This window comes from Plectrocnemia conspersa, unplaced genomic scaffold, assembly GCF_051122295.1.
Source record: "Plectrocnemia conspersa isolate PC_06_02 unplaced genomic scaffold, ASM5112229v1 ptg000012l, whole genome shotgun sequence".
NCBI classification, from domain to species: Eukaryota; Metazoa; Arthropoda; class Insecta; order Trichoptera; family Polycentropodidae; genus Plectrocnemia; species Plectrocnemia conspersa.
The window spans coordinates 15,975,998-15,997,903 of record NW_028277176.1 but is presented as its reverse complement, the minus strand read 5'-3'; the positions used below and the strand labels follow the sequence as shown (position 1 = coordinate 15,997,903).

General features: G+C 33.6%; 2 protein-coding genes across 2 annotated transcripts; one reads left to right on the top strand and one right to left on the bottom strand.

Annotated features, from left to right (window-relative positions):
- Nucleotides 1–82: 82 nt before the first annotated feature.
- Tnpo-SR (transportin 3) lies at nucleotides 83–16,270 on the bottom strand. Its single transcript, XM_088200465.1, has 8 exons — nucleotides 16,045–16,270; nucleotides 6,445–7,506; nucleotides 6,201–6,367; nucleotides 5,917–6,130; nucleotides 2,914–3,069; nucleotides 2,617–2,843; nucleotides 1,728–2,465; nucleotides 83–315 (listed from the first exon to the last, which is right to left on the bottom strand). Exons 1-8 carry the CDS (start codon nucleotides 16,195–16,197, stop codon nucleotides 255–257), a joined length of 2,778 nt encoding a protein of 925 aa, XP_088056591.1. The 5' UTR covers nucleotides 16,198–16,270; the 3' UTR covers nucleotides 83–254.
- Nucleotides 16,271–17,057: 787 nt separating this feature from the next.
- LOC148228385 (ubiquitin thioesterase otubain-like) lies at nucleotides 17,058–21,682 on the top strand. Its single transcript, XM_088199321.1, has 3 exons — nucleotides 17,058–17,727; nucleotides 17,799–17,909; nucleotides 21,530–21,682. The coding sequence occupies exons 1-3, from the start codon at nucleotides 17,143–17,145 to the stop codon at nucleotides 21,614–21,616; spliced, it is 783 nt and encodes a 260-aa protein (XP_088055447.1). The 5' UTR covers nucleotides 17,058–17,142; the 3' UTR covers nucleotides 21,617–21,682.
- The last annotated feature ends 224 nt before the right edge of the window (nucleotides 21,683–21,906 follow it).

Genomic DNA, 21,906 nt, shown 5'->3' with positions numbered 1-21,906 from the left:
AAAAGAAAAAATGATATGGCAATTTTAATGGTTAAATTAGTAAATAAAATATATAACAATAAACATGAAAATAAAAAACGGATTAAAATAACATAACTTTATTTGTTGCATATAATTTTATAACTTTATATAAAATCAAAGTCACTTTAGAAAATTAGAGTAAAAAAATAATTGAACTAGTACTTCAATAACTTTTAAAATATTCACATTTCACACTTTCATTGGTTAAAAATGCCTTTCAGCGCCAGCGTACTTTAATGATATAGTTTCGCAAAATCTCTAAGAGCGTCCACAATATTTGCTTCTCGATCAGCTCTGAAACAACATTTTATCATGTTTAATAAAAATATACATTAAAAATTAATACATATTATTGTGTATAAAATATAAATATAGTTATAATATTATTTGCGATAACAGGGTCAGAACGATGATAATACTTATACGCGGAACGTATAGCACTTATCTATAACACTATTGACTTGACATTTTTGTGTAAGTTGAATACATATTTTATTCGATATAATATTTTAATGTTCATTTGCAAAATTTATAATAATGAAAAACGATCCATTAATATTGCACGAATGTATCAAATAATTAAAAATCTATCAACACTAAATATTGGAATAGTTTTATAAATTTAATAAGCATTAGACAATTTCTTTTATAAAAACGTATTTTCCATAAAATATAATTAGTTGCGTTTTTTCGCGCTTTCCTTACAACAAATTAATAAGGAAATAAACAGTATATATGCCAGTAATAATTGATTAAGTCAATCTCACACAGATTATACGCATTTACCAATTAGTGTATCTGGGGTCTTTGATTAATTTAAAATTATATCAGTGACGAGATTTATAAGATCTGACACAAAAAGGGTAGCATTATGTTTTTGTTAGGTTATGTGAACTGTAATTAGTGTCCGCAAAGTTTTAGGTAAATCTTGTGAAATTTTCTGAATTTTTGTTTGTACAATTTTTCTAAGATAAAAGAATGAAATACAGTGCAGTGATCAAATATATCTACAAAAATAGCTCAATACCAAAACAAATTATTGAAAGCTTGGCTAACTATTAAAAACTCAGATTGATTAATAAATATAAAAAATATAATAATGATTTTAACTTATATAAATTTGTTCAAAATATAAACAGGAGTAATGATAAGTATATCGAATGTATATTCGTATTGTGTGCTCTAGAGCTAATAAGCGTAAACCCAAACTTGCCATCTCTTTCTCAATTATGAATAATGATGAAATGGATAGCTCTCAAACTGACTGTGTTAATGCAAATAGGGTATAGAATGCTAACGAAAGCTGTGATCTATCAGAATAATGCTCCAGCACACACATCAGCAGTTGCGATGATTAAAATGGTCAGCGTGGCTTTGAATTGATACCTCGTCATCCCTATTTACTGGATCTAGCTGCATCTATTTTTGAACCTTAAAAAATAACTTTTTGATAACAGCCATAACTGAGTGTTTTGCAAACCAGATACTTAAAAAGGTGCTATGTTTCAAAATATTGTAAAAAAGTATAATAAGACATGGACACTTAGCACAAGATTTTTTCGGACCGACTTGCAAAGATTATGAGTTGTATCGAGTGACTGACCCCTGAACGCACAACAACAATAACTGATTATATTCGGAACTCAAGAACGTTTTATATATAGCTAATTTTAAATTCAATAAAAATATATGATGCTTATACTTACTCCGTTACAGTTTTATGAAACTGTAAGAGCTGAGCTGGCGTAGCTGAAGTTGATCTTTGGGAAAGCAAATTCAGTCCGTTTTCCAGCCAAGTGACAACCGTTACACGATTCCATTTAAGCATCTCGTACAAAACGTTGGCGACATCATGCAGCATGTAAGCATGAAGGCAAAATACGCTAGCATGCACCAGGTTGTTTACTAACGCCTCGCCGTGTTGGCTGATTTTCGCGCTGAAGAGAGCTACGCATTTCTGTAGCTCCTTCTGCGACGTCCTTCCCATGTGAACCAAGTTCGAGAAGAATTTCATCACTGACGAGTTTGCGTCTCTATGATCCAGCGAACACGCTAACATGCCACACTGTATAATCGAGTCGATGACCGAGCTCTGAATGAAATGCAAGGGCACTTTTTGCAAAAACCGATCGCACAATCTGAACAAATCGTCGACTGTGTCCGGGTGCTGTTTCAGACCAGTGTTTTGTAGCAGGTCGAACGTCGGTATTATGAGAGTTTGGAGCATTTTCATCAGTCCTTCTATGCAGTTTTCGTCCTCTGCGAATTCGTCCACCAAGATGCTGGCCAAGTACAAAAAGCAACTGTGTCTGTGGGTTAAGTATATGATGACCATCTTTTTGGCGAGGGGATCGAATAAAGCGTTCCCTTGTTTGCCGAGGAAGCGGATCGCAAACCGTAAACAACGACACAACCTTTCCATAATCCGAACATCACTACTATACCTATAAAAAATGAATAATAAAATTAAGTTCATAAAAAACAGGTATATAACATAAAAATGTGTAGTTATACAGAAAATAACCAATTTTTGTTTATATAAATATTAACTCGATGGTTTCTGCATAAGTACACTTAAAAATATTTTTTAAATACTTTTCCATCGTATTGGAGAAAACTGGCCATAGACCGCTCAAAACAGGTAAACAAGGATGTAGCTGCCCTTCGGGGACGGTAAGTTTGCAATATCTGAAGAGGGCCGATAGTCGATCGAGCCATAATATAGGATCGGTTGAGGTGACATTTACCATTGGAAGGTTGTTGTTTAATGCCGCCAAGGGAGTAATTTGAACCGCACAAACATCCAACATAGCAGCTGTAACCTAAAAGTAAAGATGTTATAAATACTATGTAAAAATAAAATATACGATTTAAAATCGGTTCTAAGCAAACCTCCGTATAAGGAAGGAATCCAATTATTGCAGCGACTCCTCGGAGGAAATCGATGGCGGCACTCGTCGACAGGCCGAACGAATCTAAATTTCGTACAATTTGAAGCAATTCGCTTAGTTGATCGCGCATGTGAGCCCTGCAAGTACTGCATATACTCTAAAATTAAAACATAAACAAAATTAATGTTAAAATTTAGTTTAAGGTCATTAAATATTATAAAAGTATTAGTTTTATATTATTAAGTGATTTAGTGTCGCTACTATTGTATTAACACTTATATCAAGTTTTTTTCAGTTGTTCATAATTTTCCTATTACAATATTTAAAATTCGTTTTCTGTGTGCATATACTGTAATGTTTGTTATATTTTATCATTGTTACATTTTTTATTAAATTTTATCTTTGAATATGACTAATGTGACTCTTTGCAATAGTGTACTATGAGAAAGCAAGCAATCATACAATGTTAACATTATGTGGTTGTATTTGTATCATTATAATCTACCACAATCTTTTTTTTAAAACTGTACTTGATACATAACTTACAATGCTTATTATTCAATGAATCTTTACTTGCTTCAATTTAAATTAAAATTGAATCAGGCTATTCATATTGAACTGATTCAGGCCATTAAATAACCTGAATTGACCGTTAGCTTTTGTGGTGATCACAATCAAAAGCAATAAAATCGTGCCATCGCAGTGGAAATGCCCGGTTATTTAACGTACATATTAAGATTTTTTATAACAATATTACGACTTACAATAATTGAAAATCATATGAAGCATATCTAAACCGAATTTTAACCAATAGAAGAGCGCAAAAAACAATTATCCTTTTTCAGAATTCAAAAATCCATGACAAAAGCAGTAAAATCATGCTTGATAATGAGCGTTCCCACTACGGCAGCATGATTTTGTACACCTGGTGTACGTACGAAAATGTCGAAATCATATAATTTTAGTAGCACATGCCAGATAAATTATATTTTCACTGGTAAAAATATATATCTACTAGTGAAAACATATTCCGATTTTATTTCACTGAATTAACAATATTTAAAAAAATAAAAAAAAATTTGGGAGTACAAGTAAAATATATATTTTAAAAAACAAATTGCTGATCTTTAACGACTGCAGATGTTATTGTATTTGGTATTATTTTTATAATACTTGAATTTCTTTATAAGTTGATCCATTTCATGTTAAAAATCAACAAAATTGTATTAATATTTTTAAAATTAAAAATTTAACTGCTATATTCAAGCAAGTCTCCGAGTTTCTTAAATTATAGCTGAAGACCATTCACTGATAGTGATTTTGGTAAACGAATTACGATATATATCCTGAAATAGTGAAGGATTTTGAGGCAGTAAGTTTGTCTTCATCAACTACCTATAGTCTATTTATTTTCAAGAGTCAGTGCGCAAGAACATTGTTTAACGCGTAATCATAACATGCTTTTAAATTTCTGCCCTGTGATTGGTCGTTCGTCGTAAGATCAATCGTTTCATTGAGAACGACCAAGCACAAGGCAGAAATTTAAGAGCACATTTTGATTACGCATTAAACAATGTTCTTGCGCACTGACTCTTGAAAATAAATAGACTATAGTATTACAAGATGAATTGAAAACATATAAGAGAGAATGCGAAGGAACAACTCAAAGAAAAAGTTCTCGATTTCACGCATTTTTCCATTACGCTCGAAGAGAGCAAAGATGCATTCATACAGTTCAGTTGTTAATTTATATCCGCGGTGTGAATAAATCATTTAAGATAACTGAAGAACTAGCAGCGTTAAAATGTTTGAAACCATTAATGACCTGAAATTAAAATGGAATTCCTTATCAGCGGTTATAACGGATGAGGCGATATGATCGGTTTAAATATTGGATTCATAAGTCAACTTCGTCAATATTTTAACAATAATGATATAAAAAATATGCGTATAGTGATTTGTTGTACCATACTGAAGTGAGGTGGTTGAGTCATGGAAATATTGCTTTGATTTATTGTATTAGTATGTTTTAATAATTTACTTTAACCCTTTTCTACTATTAAATTTTGTTAATTTATTTTACAAATTTTTTATATATTATTCAGCTTTTGTGGATTTATTTTTGTAGCAATTCAGAGGCTCCCAGTATTTTTTATAAAATTAATATAAAATATTTTTTGTTATGTTAATTTATTTCGTACTCTTTATTTTAATGGTATTATTTTTTATTATAATTATTTCTTTAGTTATACATATATGTAAACATATAATATAACTATCTGGGTTACCTCAAAAGAGTGAAAGATTGACCACCGTACTTGAACGGTACCACGTAAAGGGTTAAAACAAAATTTAATGTTAATTTTTTCCATGTTAATTTCTCGACTGACAGCAAAAATGTACTGTCATATTTTTGACATAACTCATGAACTAGAAGAGCAAGCGGCAAAAATTTTCAGTGGTGATTGTCAGAAATTGTCTAAACCTACAAAACGCATGCTATATCTGAATCTGAAAATAGCACCATGACAAACCCACGCTTCGCTTCGCCTTGGGTTTGTCATGGCATTAGGTTCGCCACGAAAACGCCTCGCGTTCACTTTTCTGTGTGACGAGACTCGAAGGACTCAGTGTATTACAAAATAAAAACGCCTCGCCACGCCTTCTCTTCGCTCTCTGTTTGACAAGGCTTTAAAGCTATCAACGAAAGCTGGTCGCCAATGTAAATTGTTTATCAATTTCAGGTAAGACAGTCTAATATTCTAAGTTTAACTAGAATTTATCGACACCTGTCTAAAAGTCACACCTGACAGCATAAAGCTGATTTTTATGTGTAAATATTTTTAAACATCGGTCAATCTAATACATAAAGCATATGAATTTTTATTCTCGGACATAAAGTTGAATTTTCAGTGCAAATGAATCCAATGTCTACGTGTATATGAGTTTTTTAGATGAAAGTTGCAAAGGTCACTTTTTTGCTTGATATGTTGTAAATATTTACCTGGAGTGAATGAGCAGATACAGATGCTAAGGCAGGATCTTGAAGAGTTTTGAATAAATAATCCGATGTGGCTTTTAAACATTCGGGATGTTTCTCGATCCATTCACATAATTCACCTAGTAGTATGATTGAAGTATGCTTGACGGCAGTGTGTGCCGAATCGGGCATGTTTAATATTGCTTCAACCACCTTCGGCACATATTCATACTCGTTTCTGAAATATATATATATATATTTTATACATAAATATGACAAAATAATTAAAAGGCAAGTTAATTACTCACGGTAGCATATTTTTAGCGACTGCTTGCATTATAAACAATGCTGCTTCAGTTCTTTCCCAACTTACATCCTGGCCTTGTATCGATAAGAAAAATTCTTTGAAACAATGGCTAGAACCAATTATAAACACAACATCTTTTGTAAGTTCGCATACTTTTTGTCGGAAATCCTAAAAGTATAAAAGTTTATATAGAAAAACATTTTTACTGGAATGAATAGCTTGTCAAACTACAAAGTCATACTAACGTAAAATTCATCATCTTTATTCAGCAATCCTCGATGATCCGGCTCCATTTGGCAATGCCGGCAAAGGGCATTTATTAATCTCTCAATGTACGGTTTAAAACCGTTTGTCAAATTATCATTGTTTTTATTGTAAAGTTCCTCCGATAACCTATACCACAAATTAAAAGATATCTCGGCGACTTCGTAATCATGATGTCCCACGCAAATCAAAACTAAATGCAAGGCTTCCATTGCAAAATGTACTTCGTTATAATTGATTATCTTTATTAGAAAAGATTCCCCGAGCTCCGTGAATATCCGACTGTAGTTCATGGCTTTCTCTTGATCCTCGTGCGCGACCGCAACATGATAGCACATCTCCAATGAAGTCACATTGCAGTACACGTACCTATCGATCTCTTCGTTTTGGTTATCTTCCAAACATTGCAATAGGGCGCATACACAATCGGTGGCGACGTCGTGCAAACTAGAGCACGAATCGTGGTAGCTCAAAACCTGGAAAGCATGGCTCAGGACGACGTTTTCAGCCACGCTATTCACGTTTATAGCCTTCAAGGAGACCCAAGACGTCAAACATTTTATTATTTTGATTGACACTTGCTCGTTCTGACCCGCTGTGGCGAGAGTTTGTTTTAAAAATTCGTTAATTATCACAGACTTGAACTGCAGATAGTGTTTCAGTTCTTCTCTTCGATTCTCGCCCAGTCTTATGGAGCTCGATGACACTTCTTCGGGTATCACAGTTAAAATTTCCAATAGCACCCATACGTTGTCGGCCGCAAATTTATCGATCAGGTTCTCGACGGGGTCCGTCCAGCCGGTCATCTGCAAGGCGAGATCAGCGAGAGCCACACATAACTGAGTGATGATGGCGGTGCTGGTCGTGCGAGTGATGACACTGATGTGCTCCAACAGAGAATCTCTGAGGGAGACATGAGATTCGGGCGGCAGTTCGTAAAAAGAATTTTGAATTTTGGAGCGCATCGTTTGGGCGGCGAAGTAGCATGATTCCAAGTCATATTTCTGGAGTAGCAGCTCATCGGACAGTTTCCACGAATGAATCTGTGAATAATATAAAAGAGTTATTAACATTTCTTATTCGTTTCAATCTATCAATTTATTTAGCTCATGAGACCGAAGATAATTGAAGCCTAGAAAATATAAATATTGACACAAAGTGATTTTATATTATAAAAAAGTTTTTATGAACTGAAATTTTGATTTTGAAAGTTGACCCTTTTAAAAAAATTCCTTCCATCACTGACTTATTAAGAATTAGGTAGTTTTATGTGTGTGAAATGGTAATTTAATTAATGTTAAAAAATATTATATAAAACATTTTTTTTACGATTTTTTTGATGGGAGTTTTTAGAAAATATTGATGGAAATCTGATTAAAACATGACATCTTGATGAATTAAAATCCCTTTAAAATCTACATGCTTTATAAGGGTGATCCAATTCGAGTTTCCTATGTTGGCAGCATTGTAAATCAGATAGCTGTCAATAATCGCACGTTTTCAAAGTGTCAAATGTTAGTTTGCATAATTTACGAAATGGATCGTTTAACCATCGCAACGCGTGAAAATTGTTTAATTATTATACAGAAAAACAATTCTGTATGAACTGTGTATCGAAATTTACGGTAAGATTATGGTCAATTTCATCGTCCTACTAAGCAAACTGTTGACTCATCGGCGTTAGCAGCTTTTGGGTTTTTTCATTTGGACTTGTGTCTATACCCATATAAAATTCAGATAACACAATAACTGAAGCACAGAGACCATGGACAGCGAAGAATCTACGCAGATTGGATGTTAGACCAAAAAGAAGTTGGTGCTGATTTTTTTCTCTAATAATTAAACGGGGCGAGGAAAATCCTCATGTGTTTTATGAGACTATTACACGCCCAAAAAGTGAAAGGCGTTATTGGGGCATACTTTTTTGAAAACGATGAAGGTTGGACTTGAACAATCAACGGTGAGCGCTATAGACACACGATAACCGATTATTTTTGGCACGAAATCGAAGATATTGATGTGAAAGACATGTTGTTCTGGCAAGACTGCGCAACTTGCCAAGCATCGGGTGCAACGTTGGATGTTTTGTGTGAAAAGTTCACAGGTCACCTTATTTCACATTTTGGTGACGTGAACCGGCCGCCAAGATCATGCGATTTAATGCCGTTGGATTTTTTTAGTGGGGTTACGCTAAGAGTTGTATTTATGCCGACAAACTTAAACCGCTGGAGCACCTAAAAATCAACATCCGCCAAGTTATAGCCCGAAATATACAAAAATGTCATCAAAAGGATCGGCTGCTGCAAAGGTCTAGGAAGTCATTTAATTAATATTATTTTTCATAATTAATAAAATACATCAAATGTTCGATTAATAAAAAAATACGGACACGGAAGTTGGATCAACCTTTATATAGTAAACCGAGATTACATAGTTTATCCAAGGTGAATCAATTTGTATGAAAGAGCAAAAGTTAACAGCGATGTGTGTTAACATGTACAAAAGTAAACTGTTTCTCTAATTTGTAGGCATTTAATTGACGAATTATTAAAAAAGAGAACATGAAATCGTAATAATTCATGAATCACTTTTGTGTTTACATTATTCATCTTGGACACTTGATCAAATATGAAAATTGTTTCAATATAAAAAAAACACAATTTGCAATATTTTCTGAGGTATATTAACCATTTGGATGTTAAACAACAATATATCATTGTTCGTGAAACTAGCGAGAAATGCTAACAAAGATCGTTGTTGGCTCATTGATGATGTCATAGTGCTCGAATATGAAAACTTTCTGTGTGCCAGTACATCAGTGATTTAAAAAATTTTTTTATGTAATTTAATTCATTATTGTGTAAAATATGTACATATATGTGACTAGGCAGGTTTATGAATTTTATTTACTGCATTTTATAATTCGGTTAAAATTTTTATATAAAGAAAACGCATCGGATATTTGAATATTGTCATTCACCTAGTTACAGAATCGTCCACTGTGTGGCGCTGTGTTGTGGTTGTTGGCCAGTCAGTAACTAATTGCTTATTTGTTTGTTGGTCACTTATAGAGCAGACACGACGTTCTGTACTCAAAGTTGTTTATATATTATTTTAGCGTGCGTAAAAGTGTAATACTCGAGTTGGTGTACGCATCACTTTATCCCAGAAGTGGTACCCAAATGTAAGACGTCCAAATATCTTTGATAAGCTATTTATCACGTTTTTTTAATTAAGATTTTCACCATGAATCTATGCATGACATGTCGAGTACGCCAAGGCATAGGCGGCTTATGATTTACACCGCATGTTTAACAAATAGTTTAATTTATAACACTTAACCGAGGGCCAGGTAGTATCTACCCGCTTCCTCCTCTGATGTTAGGCGACAGGATGGGTAGTAACTACCTTTTATGATTTTTGACTTTTAATGATGGGTCCAGTAGTATCTACTGGCAAAAACGCTTTCCTGCTGCCATATATGAATGAATGTCTGTACTTTGGGAAAAAAAATATTTCAATGCATAATTATTTTTAATGCCCTGGCTGACTTCCCATGTGAGGGACAATCAAAGAGCTCTTTGTATAAACAAGAGATGATAATAAAACTTGATTGTAAATTACAGAGCTATAAGCATAACATTTTTAACACATGAAATACCGAAATATAATTTATATATGATAATTCACATAGTTTATTTTATTCATATAATTAATTATAATCTATTTTTTAAACTAGAGATATAATAAAGTAGAATAAAGCAAATTTTATGATATTAATTATTATTTTATACAACCCACAGATTGAAAACCACTGATAAAATAATTTTAGCATATGAACCAATACAATGCAGAGCATTTGATAAATTTTTGTTTTTTAATTCCGTTTAATTCAAAAGTTATCATATATTTTTGTTATAAATCTGTTGCGCAAAGTTTTCGTGAAACAGCCCGTTTTAAGTGTTAATATAAAAAATACTTCAGATGTAAATCAGTGGCGTACGGTGGGTGTTAATATTGGGTGTGCTATAAAAAATATAAAAAACGTACATTTTTTCATTTTTATTAGCCGAGGTTTTGGCATGCCTAAACTGCCTTACAGCTTTTTCCCATATATAAATAAATAAATAAACATCAAACCTAATCTAAAATATTATTATATAAAAATATCAAATTTCCAATAAACATAAAATTATAATTATTTATATATAAAATCTAATCTTCTTTCTTTAATCACAAATTTTTCTATCACGCTGTCATAAAAAGTTCTCTTCTTTTTAATGTCCATAAGGATCCCTTTTTCTATTGAAATCACGCTAAGGCCACATAGCCTTTCTTGGCCTTGGGTACTTCGATAACAATTATTAATTCGTTTCAGAGCAGAAAATGAACGTTCTGCTGAAGCAGTACTGCTTGGAAGAGTTAATATTAGTTTGCCTAATTTATCTATTTCCTGAAAACCTGACTCAAGATTATTTGTGTTCATAAATTGTACAAGCTCATGAACAGATTTCTCTGCAAATTCAGGCAAATGATAAACAACAGCAAGCTCATTTTTTACACTTATATAATCAAATAATGTTCCATAGACGTGTTGCAGTTTGGTAAGTAATTCATTTGGAAATTTTTCTTTATATTGCTCATATTATTCTTTCTCCAGAAGGTGAAAATATTCCAATTTGGACATTGAAGAAAAACGGTATTCAATTTGCTTACATATATTATCAACTATTGTATTAAATAGTTGGCTAAACGCGTGCTTTTCTTCAACAAGCAAATCATTACTCAGTCTTGGATAATTTTCTTCCGTTACATAAGAATCCCATAATGTTTCATAATTATTTTCCTGTTCATGTCTGAGTTGTTGCAAAATTTCGGTAACTTTCTTACAGCAATATAATATGTCAAAAGATTTGGATTGTAAAATGTTGTATAACACATCAGTTTTTCCAAAAAGGTTTGAAAATATGTGGAGAAGTTTTCTTGTTTCAAAATCTTCCAAAAAGCTAAGAAAATCTCGTGCTTTTATTAGTGTCGGGGTCCCATAGTTCACAATTTTTCACGACGTCTCGAAAAAAGTCCGTAAATTCATTTCTGTATTTTTGCACTGTGTTACTTAACCGTGATGTGTAATTCCATCTTGTAGGTGTAATAAAAGGAAGTCTTCTACCTACAAACTCTTGTAAAGCATTTATTCGTTTGGAAGATTTCGAAAAGAATGCAGACAATCCATTTAAAGTTTGAAAGAATGATTTGCACACTTTTATATTGGAAAGACCTTGTTGTAATGTTAAATTCAACATATGAGCATAGCAGTGTGTAAAAATGGCCAATAGATAAACTTCGAGTACTTTGGCTTGCAAACCATTAATATGCCCACTCATTACACTCGCCCCATCATAAGTCTGTCCAACTAATTTTTCTTGATTTTGAAATTCTTCAATTATATTTACAACGTGGCAAAATAAGCCATCGGCTGTTTTATCAGAGCTAACGTCTGTAAAGCCAATAAACCGCTCGTAAACTTTACCTTCATAAACAAAACGCAAAACTGTCGAGAGCTGTGAGTTCGTCATTATATCTGAAGTTTCGTCAAGAATAATAGCGACAAAATTTGCTGAATTTACTTCTTCCTTAATATGATCTTAAATAACATCACCAATTGCTTCAATTATGTCATTCTGTATGGATGGGGAAGTACCACGAAACACCGTTGCAGTATTTAAATGAGTATCCAAAACAGAATCGTATTCTCGAAGTGCATTTAAAAATTCAAGGTAATTTCCTTTGTTTAGTGAATTACAGGATTCATCGTGGCCTCGAAAAGGTTGTTCTTGTTTTCCTAGATATACTACTGCGTCAATCATTCGTTTTAATATTTCTCTATTTTTATTAGCTTGTTCATTATGTTGACTTATATTAGCTTTACGTTGAGCGTCAATCATGACTTCAATTCGTTGTTTTCCAAACATTTTGAGAGAAAAAAATGATTGAACGTGTGACTGCGCTCTTTTGCGTTTTTTCAGTGCCGTTATCAGATGACTAAGGTCAGCAAATCCACTTTTATTCCACACGCTTCTTTCTTTGGAAAACAATAAACATGGCCAACAGAACAATCTAGATCGAAGTTCGCAGCCTGTTAACCACTCAGTTCGTTCATATGATGAAAATGAAAAATGTCTTGTATATTCACATTTATTGTCTTTATGCTTCATAAATAAATTGGGAAGAGGTGGACGTGGTTTGGCAATTTTTATTATCTTCAAATAGATTTCATAACTTCTTTTTGAAAATGGATTATTCAGAATATCTTCAACAGTATTCTTCATCATTATTGGGGTAAATAAAAAAATATAATCTAGAATAGAAAATTAAATATTGATCATATGTAAATAAGATAATAAACTATTTTACGCCAAAATATAAAAAATGAGTGACCTGTTATTGTGATATAATGTAATAAAAAAGCAGCGACGGACGCAAGAGTTTTTGAAGTACGCGCACCAAATTCGAGACCAATTTTACTACTGAGCGCTGCCAGCCGACAGATCGACTTCAGCCGTTAAATCTCGGAACAATTTACTTTAGTCGGCCGCCGCACTCAAGGTTGGCGCGCCACATGAGTAATACATAGCGTGTCGGTCGCGCGGAAACTTTTAGAGCGAATGACAAATACCACTGCATATTAAAATTTTAAAATTTTGCATACTACTGTATGCAAAATGATGTCGCTTTATGCCCTAAATTTTCTAAGTTTCTAAATTTATATTTTAGATGGTTTTGCGGGTGTGCGCCGCACACCTAGCACACCCTGAATATACGCCCCTGATGTAAATTGCCACGTTTATTTTTATGAAGTAATACGATGTGTTTATGTTAAAAAAGTAAATTTTTAAATAATTAAAAAAAAGAGCCGTGCATGGATGTTGATTATATAAATCATACGGCCGCTGTGAAAGGATTAAGAGCCCCCTTTAATTTTTTTAATTCAATATTTAACACGTAATTGTAAGCAGTAATTATAAAAAATATTTTTTCCCTAGTCACGAGTTTAAAAAAATTGAAATATTATTACCACAAGACTTGCTGTTGCTTAATATGCAAATTACTGTGGTGATTTCGAAAAAACAGACAATCTACTCCAAATATGAAACGGAAAATCCAAGAAATACTGAAATACGCAAAGCAAAAATGAAAGATTTAAAAGTTAATTTATGGCTGATATTTTTGCGAGTCATTTTGAAATTCGCTAATATGTGGGGAAGCACCTATTTATGCCATAAGTTATTTAAATATTATTTCAATAAATTAAAGTTTTTTTCAACCTTAAATTATACAAAAAGACATATATGGCTCAAAGGTTCATGACACTTTTAGGGGGTTAAAAGCTACTACTAATATACTTATAAACTAATAAACCATTGCATTTTTGAGTGTGTTAAATATTGATCAAAAATAAAAAAAACATTTGTTGATGGAAATATAATTAAAGAATCATTTTTGGCGGCTGCAGATTCACTCTTGTCAGATTTTAAAAGTAAAAATATATCATTGATCAAAGTAAAGATATACAACATTCGAGAAATACAGTCACGAGACGAAATAAAAAATTAAGAGAAGATATAATATATCAACTAAGAGGACATAAACATATGCGAAGCCTTTTACTCACAATTTGATGGATAAACTGATGTGATGGATGTTGCACAATTAATGATATTTATGATGGTATTCAAGGATTTTTCAGTAAAACAAGAACTCTTTTAAGTAACACACCTATACACTGAAAAACAAGAGGAGGAAATATATATGATTTATAAATTGTTTTAGACAAACATGCTCCATGTATGACCGGTTGCAATAATGGTTTTATTTCTTTATGTCAGTAAAATGATAATTATCCAAACTTTTTATTACCGGAGCATTAAAAAATATTTGCGCATATATTCTGATATGACTCAATTCGACCCAAACATAATGATTCTCTAAATTACAAATGTTGAAAAGCAATTTAAGGCGAGATTTAATGATTTTGAAAAGATTAAGAATATCGCATTATTTTTTCCAATTCCTTTCTGAAAGATATCAACATAGAATAAACTGCAAGACGAATCTTTACAACATTTAAAGCAAATAAGAATAAACTAGAATTGTAAATAATTAAATTTTGGAATGATTTATATTTAAAAACCAAAAATTTATTTGGATATACACTTAAAATAAATACCTAATCCTTACAAATGCAGAACAAAAATGAATGTCTTGATTTGGCTCTACATATTTGACTGAATCTGGATTTTTTGACATTATAAAATCGGATTTATGGTCTTATTTGGGTGATGAACAATGTTTACCGTTATTTCTTTTATCATATAATCCTGACTTTGAAAATATTGTCAAATCTGGGCAGATCAACAATGGCAGCCCTGGTCTAAACCTTATAGTGCAACTTGCTTGAGCGATCAAATAAAAGAAAGGATAGCAAACTTTCGTTCCACGTGTACGCACATCAAGTATAAATAAATAATACATAATTTTTTTTTAAAAATAATTATAAATGGTAGCATTTCTCGCTAGGATTTAAAAAAAAACATTGTTAAAACTTGGCAAAAATGATTAAAAAAAATTAAAAAACCGGTGACGTGGACTCAAAGAACCAATAAAAATATGGCTTCCGACAATATCAGATCCAAAACTATGGAGGAATTATCAGTAGAAGTGTAAATTCATTTAAAAAGGAATTTTAGTTCCGCATAAGCTCTCAACAACAGTGATCGGGTAACGAATAATTATCTGTCCATTACTAGTGTCTAGTCATAAAATTGATTGATGTTTTTGAGAAGGATTGATTGAAGTACGATAATATGTGGTACATTATGCTGCATTGTCATAGTTCTCGGAGCCTTTATAAAGTCAAGTCGAGATTAGACGACATTCCAAGTGGAAGTGTAAGCTTTTGTATATTGCTAGTTGGAAGTGTAGTTTGAAGTTCCAAATAAATGTGAATTTCTGCGGCAGTGTTCCGACTAATATACTATGAAGAAACGTCCTTAATATTCCTCTTTGTTTTATATTACGCAGACTATTGGACTCGAATAGTTTATTTTGTTGGAGATTGTATACGTTTGATAGCGATATTTGTTACCCGATCACTCAGAATACTGTATAATGGTTTAGGTGTACATTGTTTTGTTATTTGCGCAAGCGGGGCTATGCATATTTGTTTATGTTGTCCTGCATCGAAAAGCAATAAGTTTTAAGACACACAGCAAATATCATAAGTTTTACAACAATCGCCAAATTCAACTGTTATTTAAAATAAATAAATATATCGATTGTACATTATTTAATGAAAAAGTAGCAGTTTACAGGAAAGGATTTGAATTTTTATTTCATTTTTTCTCGATTTACCTAAAATATACATATAATTAAGTTCATATAATAATAATTTCGATAGGGTCGTTGTTATTTTCCAACGACGGCGAACGGGCGAACTACCGAGTCGTCAGTTTAACCTAATGGAACAATGCGTTCTAAAAAAAGTTGAACCAGAAAATAAGTAAACGTCAGAGGTTACTAACCGATTTTTGCAGACGGCCCAACCAAGCGGAAGCCTTTTCCTTGTCGTGGGGATGAGGCGTGTGATGCAGCGCCCGGATGGCCTGGCGCACCTGCTCGACGTCCGGCGCCTCCGTCCCTTCCCATTCGAGCCCGAAGGCTCCGTTCACCTCCATCTCTCTCACCGCATGCCGGCTGACACCTTTTGACTGCGAGGCGCCAATACGCCGCCGCCGTCACTTAGCGCCTAACTCTCGAGCGCTCGAATCTCGACCATGATTCGGCTCTGCGCGCTAACCTCGCTAATTATTCAACACTGAAAAAATAAAAACTTTTTATGTAACATAGAGCCAAATAAATTGGAGATAATAAATTTCATTTTATTTATTCATCACGATATTTATCAATAAGATAAGAAAAAACTTACAAAACATAATCTGTGACAATCGATCGAAATCATAATATTCCAAACACGATAGATTTTATTCCAGATAGATTTTAAATACGAACTAAAGTGAACACAGTAAAGTGATTACTCCGAAAGAAGGTGCCACTTGAATATATTTGACACGGTGTCGGTGTCTGGGAATTTTCGTTCATTTAGGGATGCTGCTAAATGCTAAAAATGGGACATTTTTTAGCTCCTGCCAGCATCCATAAATATTATATACATAAAATCCCAGATGCTCTTTAATTTTTTTAGCTCTCACAGCATCCTTGAATGTACAAAAAAAATCATAGATGCTCTTTTTTTAGAGCCTAGGGCGCTGAATATTCTTGGGCTGGCATAGCAAAAAACTCTTGTACAGATATATACTATTTTTAGTGAATGTGCCTTCATTGTCTGAATCCAAACATTGAAATTATGTTCAATAACGCTTTGAAGCAGCGCATCCACTTCCGACAAGGAGAACTTGAAAATGTTAAAATGTGACAGTACTTTTTTAGTAAAGACAGCGAATACGCAACTGTACAGTAATTAAAATATAAGCAAAATTAAATGACGGCGTAAAGAGCTATTCGGTTTAGCTCCGTCACTCTAGCTCCCAGCGGTTGACGTTTCAGCCGCGCGTAGGATGTGCAGGTGAGGAGCTCGCTCGGAGCAGGGGCATCGGCGCAAGATGTCGGGCGAGGGATCGGCCCGGCACCAGGACGAGCTGACGCTAAAGCAGCAGCGGCGCATCGAACGCGAGATCTGCGAATCGCGGCCGCTGGTGGACGAGCCCGAGCCGGCGACGCGGTTGGCCGCCGAGTACGACAACGACCCTGTGTACGCCGCCAAAGCGGCCGACCTGGCCGAGCACTACTCGGCGCTGCGCAAGACGCGCCCTGACGGCAATTGCTTCTTCCGCGCCTTCGCCTACGCTTACCTGGAGCGGCTGGTCGAGGAGCCCGACCGCTTTCGCGCTTTCGAGCGCCTCGTCGCCGACTCCAAGGACCGACTCGTCCGCCTCGGCTTCGCCCAGTTCACAGTCGAGGACTTCTACGAGATTTTCATGGAGGTGGTGCACCGCATCGGCGAGGAGATCAAGAAGAGCGTGCCCGACGCCCACCGGGAACTGCACAAGATATTCAACGAGCAGGGCTACTCCGACTACATAGTCGTCTACCTGAGGTTGGTCACGTCCGGCCAGTTGCAGACGGACAGCGACTTCTATCAGAACTTTATAGACGGCGACCGCACCGTGTCCGAGTTTTGCCACCAGGTGCGATCCCGTTTCTGCGCTATATTCTCTACGTTCTCTATATCAATAACATCTTATCTTTAACTCGACAGGAAGTCGAACCCATGTACAAGGAATCCGACCACATTCACATTATAGCGTTGTGTACCGCGTTAAACGTGGGAGTCAGAGTTCGATATATGGATCGAGGAGAAGGAGCACAGGTAATCATTTTTTTCTACTAGACTGTAAATTTGAGTAAGTTCATCAGTTATAATATATAATCTGGAGGTAAATATTTATACATTTTTAAGTCGATTCGCTGCAGAGAGCAATTCACGGGGTGTTCATTTGCACCTAACTTGTTTAAATTTTAAAACGTTTTAATGTAGCAAAACAATGTTTTGTTCAGAGACGTTTTTTAATATTTCGATTTCATTATGTTTCATAGTAATTCATTAAATGACATACAAGAATCCACATCAAAAGCAATAAAATCGTGCTATCGCAGTGGAAACCCTCAGTTATCTAGCGTTCATATTAACGCTACCAACGGGTCAAGTAATATCTACCCGCTTTGTCCGCTGCTGGCAATCCACGGGACAGGTAGTGACTGCCTTTTACGACTTCTGATGTTTTAACGACGGGTTTGGTAATATCTACTTGCAAAAACTAAAGCGTTTTGTGCTGCTATCTACAAATCGATGTTTATACTCTAAGAAAAAAATATTTCAACACAATTATTTTTATTGCTGCCGCTGACTTTCATATGAGGGACCATCAAAGAACTCTTTGTTTAACCCTTTGACAGCTGATGACACCTATATAAGTCATCAAGAAAATCTCCAGTATGCATTGGGTACCTAAAGGTGTCAAACCTTTGAGCCTTGTGATATGTTTTAAACAAAACAAAAAACACGTGGAAGGGTTAAACATGAGATGCTAGTATAATTTTTCTGTAAATTATTCTTAAAGGGTGACAGAGCTATAAACATTCTAATTTGTTCCTGATGTCCCTTGGTGTTCTAACCAGATTTTATTTGGAATTATTTGTCTTATTGCTTTTTCAGGGAAATGCATTAAAACATTAAAAATTCATTTATTTATTTTATTTGTATTGAGTTTCAAGAAATTTTATTTCTTTGTAAATATCTTTTTAAACTAGAAATAAAACAAATTTCATGATTTTAATTTTGATCTAATGCGACCCACACATTGAAAACCATTGATAAAATAATTTTAACATATGAAGCATATCTAAACCAAATATTGACCAATAGGAGAGTGCAAAAACAATTATCCCTTCTCAGAAGTCAAAAATCCACTCCAAAAGCAATAAAATCGTGCTGCTTCCGTCGCAGTGGGAACGCTCAGTAAAGAGCGTTTAAATAATTTTACCCCACTAAAATTTTGTTGACTCGAAATTGATCATTATCACGTAGTAAAATCTGAACTTAGGTCTATCGATGTGGCAATATCCTCCAATGAGGTGTTACGTTATCTAGTCATGCATAAGCAAATTAGTGCATTCATTATTGGGACGGACTTCGTATAATATTGTTATCAGATACGAGGGAAAGTTATTAAATAAGATATAAACCAAGTGATTAAGATTTTAAAATTACGTTTGATATTCAACGTGAGCCCCTTCTATTTAAGCCATTGCGATGGAATGACGAGTCTGACTCGTCCTATGTAACCAGATCCAAATGTAAAAACGACGTGTCTCACTGTGTAATGTTTACACTTATTTGTATAAACAAAATGATCAATAATTTTTACAAAGTATTGGTTCAACTATAAAGTTAAACATATTATCTATCGAAAATAATAAAAAAGGAAACTTATCCACACGTGTTTTGGTTTGAAATCTAATGAAAAAACTGTCTTAAGTGGGTTAAAGGTTAAGGTTTTAGTCCCTGAAAATTAGCAGCGTAGAATTATTTCGTGTACTGGTTTACTGTTAGAACTGAGAGGTGATTTTTCTATCTTATAATATTCAGAAAAGTACTTTCCCGAAATATGTTAATTAAAGAAGCCGAACAAATTGCTAGGAGCAAGGTCAGGGCTGTATGGGGGTTGCTCGAAGACTCACCACTTGAATTTTTATACATATTTTGTCTGAAACATAACAGTTTTTCACCGTCATATTTTTGACAACTCTGATATGTACAAGTAAAAGCTAAAAGATCAAATCATTAAATTACCTAACATTTTTTATATTAGTCATCAATGGTTATAAGTAAAATAATAACTAGTATTAAAAAATGGATCATGCATTGTAGGAATGTCGATTCTATAAAAAAAATCGATTGCTCAATGCTGGCGCGTACATGCAACGATGACATTGTTAGCTAATTCTACTCCGTGACCTTAAAACGTGTTCTCTGATAAATATAATTTGAGAATTGTATTATTTAAATTACTTTAGCAGATATGATTTTAGTTTCTTTGCTACTTAGTGCTTCGATGGCAAATTCTAAATATTAGCTTCCGTTTGTGTAATATATCTCGAAATTCGAGATTGATGTATGCAGAGTTACATGTCTATTTTGTTTGAATACAAATTTATTGATAATGTAAATTATTATTATTTTCGCAAGTTTTGAGATCGCGTATGATTTGTGCAATATTATAGATACGTGTGGTCCTCGTAGCTTTGTCTGGATCACGTTATCTCCAAAAATTGGATTGAATTCTTATTGATGCCTGTTTAATCAGCATGGATGTGAATAAATCTTGAGATGCTGATTAGGGATATTGCTCATTTACTATGCTAACGTAATACTTCTGCAATGTAGCCATGGGGACAAAACAGTTAATTCACTAGGAACAATTAGCATATTGAAGTAATGAGACAAATTTAAAAACGGTGTAACGAGCTTTAAAGATGATGAGTGCAGCTGTCAGCCAAACATTTCAGTTAATGAATAAAATCTTGCCCTTGTGGAAAAACTAGTGAACATTATTTCTTACCAGTTGGGAGATTTCTAATGTTTCTGCTCGACCGCTAGGGAGTAAATAAAGAGTACTCGTTGGGTACTCCACTGTTATCCGGGAACAAAAATAAACAAAGAAATGGTGATTAACAGAAGATTTCTTCGATACCTTCCATTCATAATTCATTGACCAGTACAAGAAATTAATGGTAGGTATAAGTCAGTGACTAATACTTGGAAGACCAGTTTAAATCCCATATAGACTAGTGTTTTTCGATTTATATTGCGTTCGGGAGATCAAAATTAGTAATTATTATATAATTATAATTCCAATTGATCGTCACAGATAAGGTTTTCCTAGATTTTCCTAATCTCACTGAAATAATTAAAATAAAATCGAGCTTGGTCATGCATAATGATTTGATGCATATTGATTGTAAGCTTTAATAATAGTTTATAATTGATAAAATTTTAATATGGTGTTTCACTTCTTAGTTTTTGATTGTTTATCCCGTTCTAATAAATGGGGCTAACGTCTGTTATGTTGCAATTAAATATTTACAATAAAAAAATATGGTTTATTAAGGGTTAATTTTTGTGGAATATTTTTCAATTAACGTCAAATACTATTCAATACTGCTTAGTGGATAATTACATTTTAGAAGCGAGATGGAAACTTGTACTCGCAACTTTTAATACAGCATGATAATGTAAGACCACAAACTACTCACCTTATATGTGAAGTTTTACAGTTATACGTTGGGAATTACTACGTTCTCATTATTTGCTTGATTTAGCACCTAGTGATTACCGGCAAAGAAAAAAATATTTTTCCAAAGTTAAATGTTTTTTATGTTCAAAAATTATGAGCTATATTAATATTCCTTTAAAAATTTATTTTTCAGGTCATCGCTCACGATTTTCCAGAGGGAGTAACGCCGACTGTTCACCTCCTCTACAGGCCTGGACATTACGATATACTATATTTGTGATTATGTATTAGTAATATTATATAATATACTTGTACGAGCACTTTAAAAATAAATTATTTGATAATATACTGGATTAATTTTTTAAAAATAAACTTATTTTTGGCAACTAGATAGTTTTTGTTAATGACTAATACAACTATTTGCAGCTGAATCAAGAGAAGAATGAGGGAGATTCATGCTGAACGACTAAAGGAAGAATATGACTAGAATCTAGCATTTGTAACTTGAAAACCCAAGTTATAATTTAATAGCTAGTTCAATCCTTAACGGTATAAAATACATGCATAGCT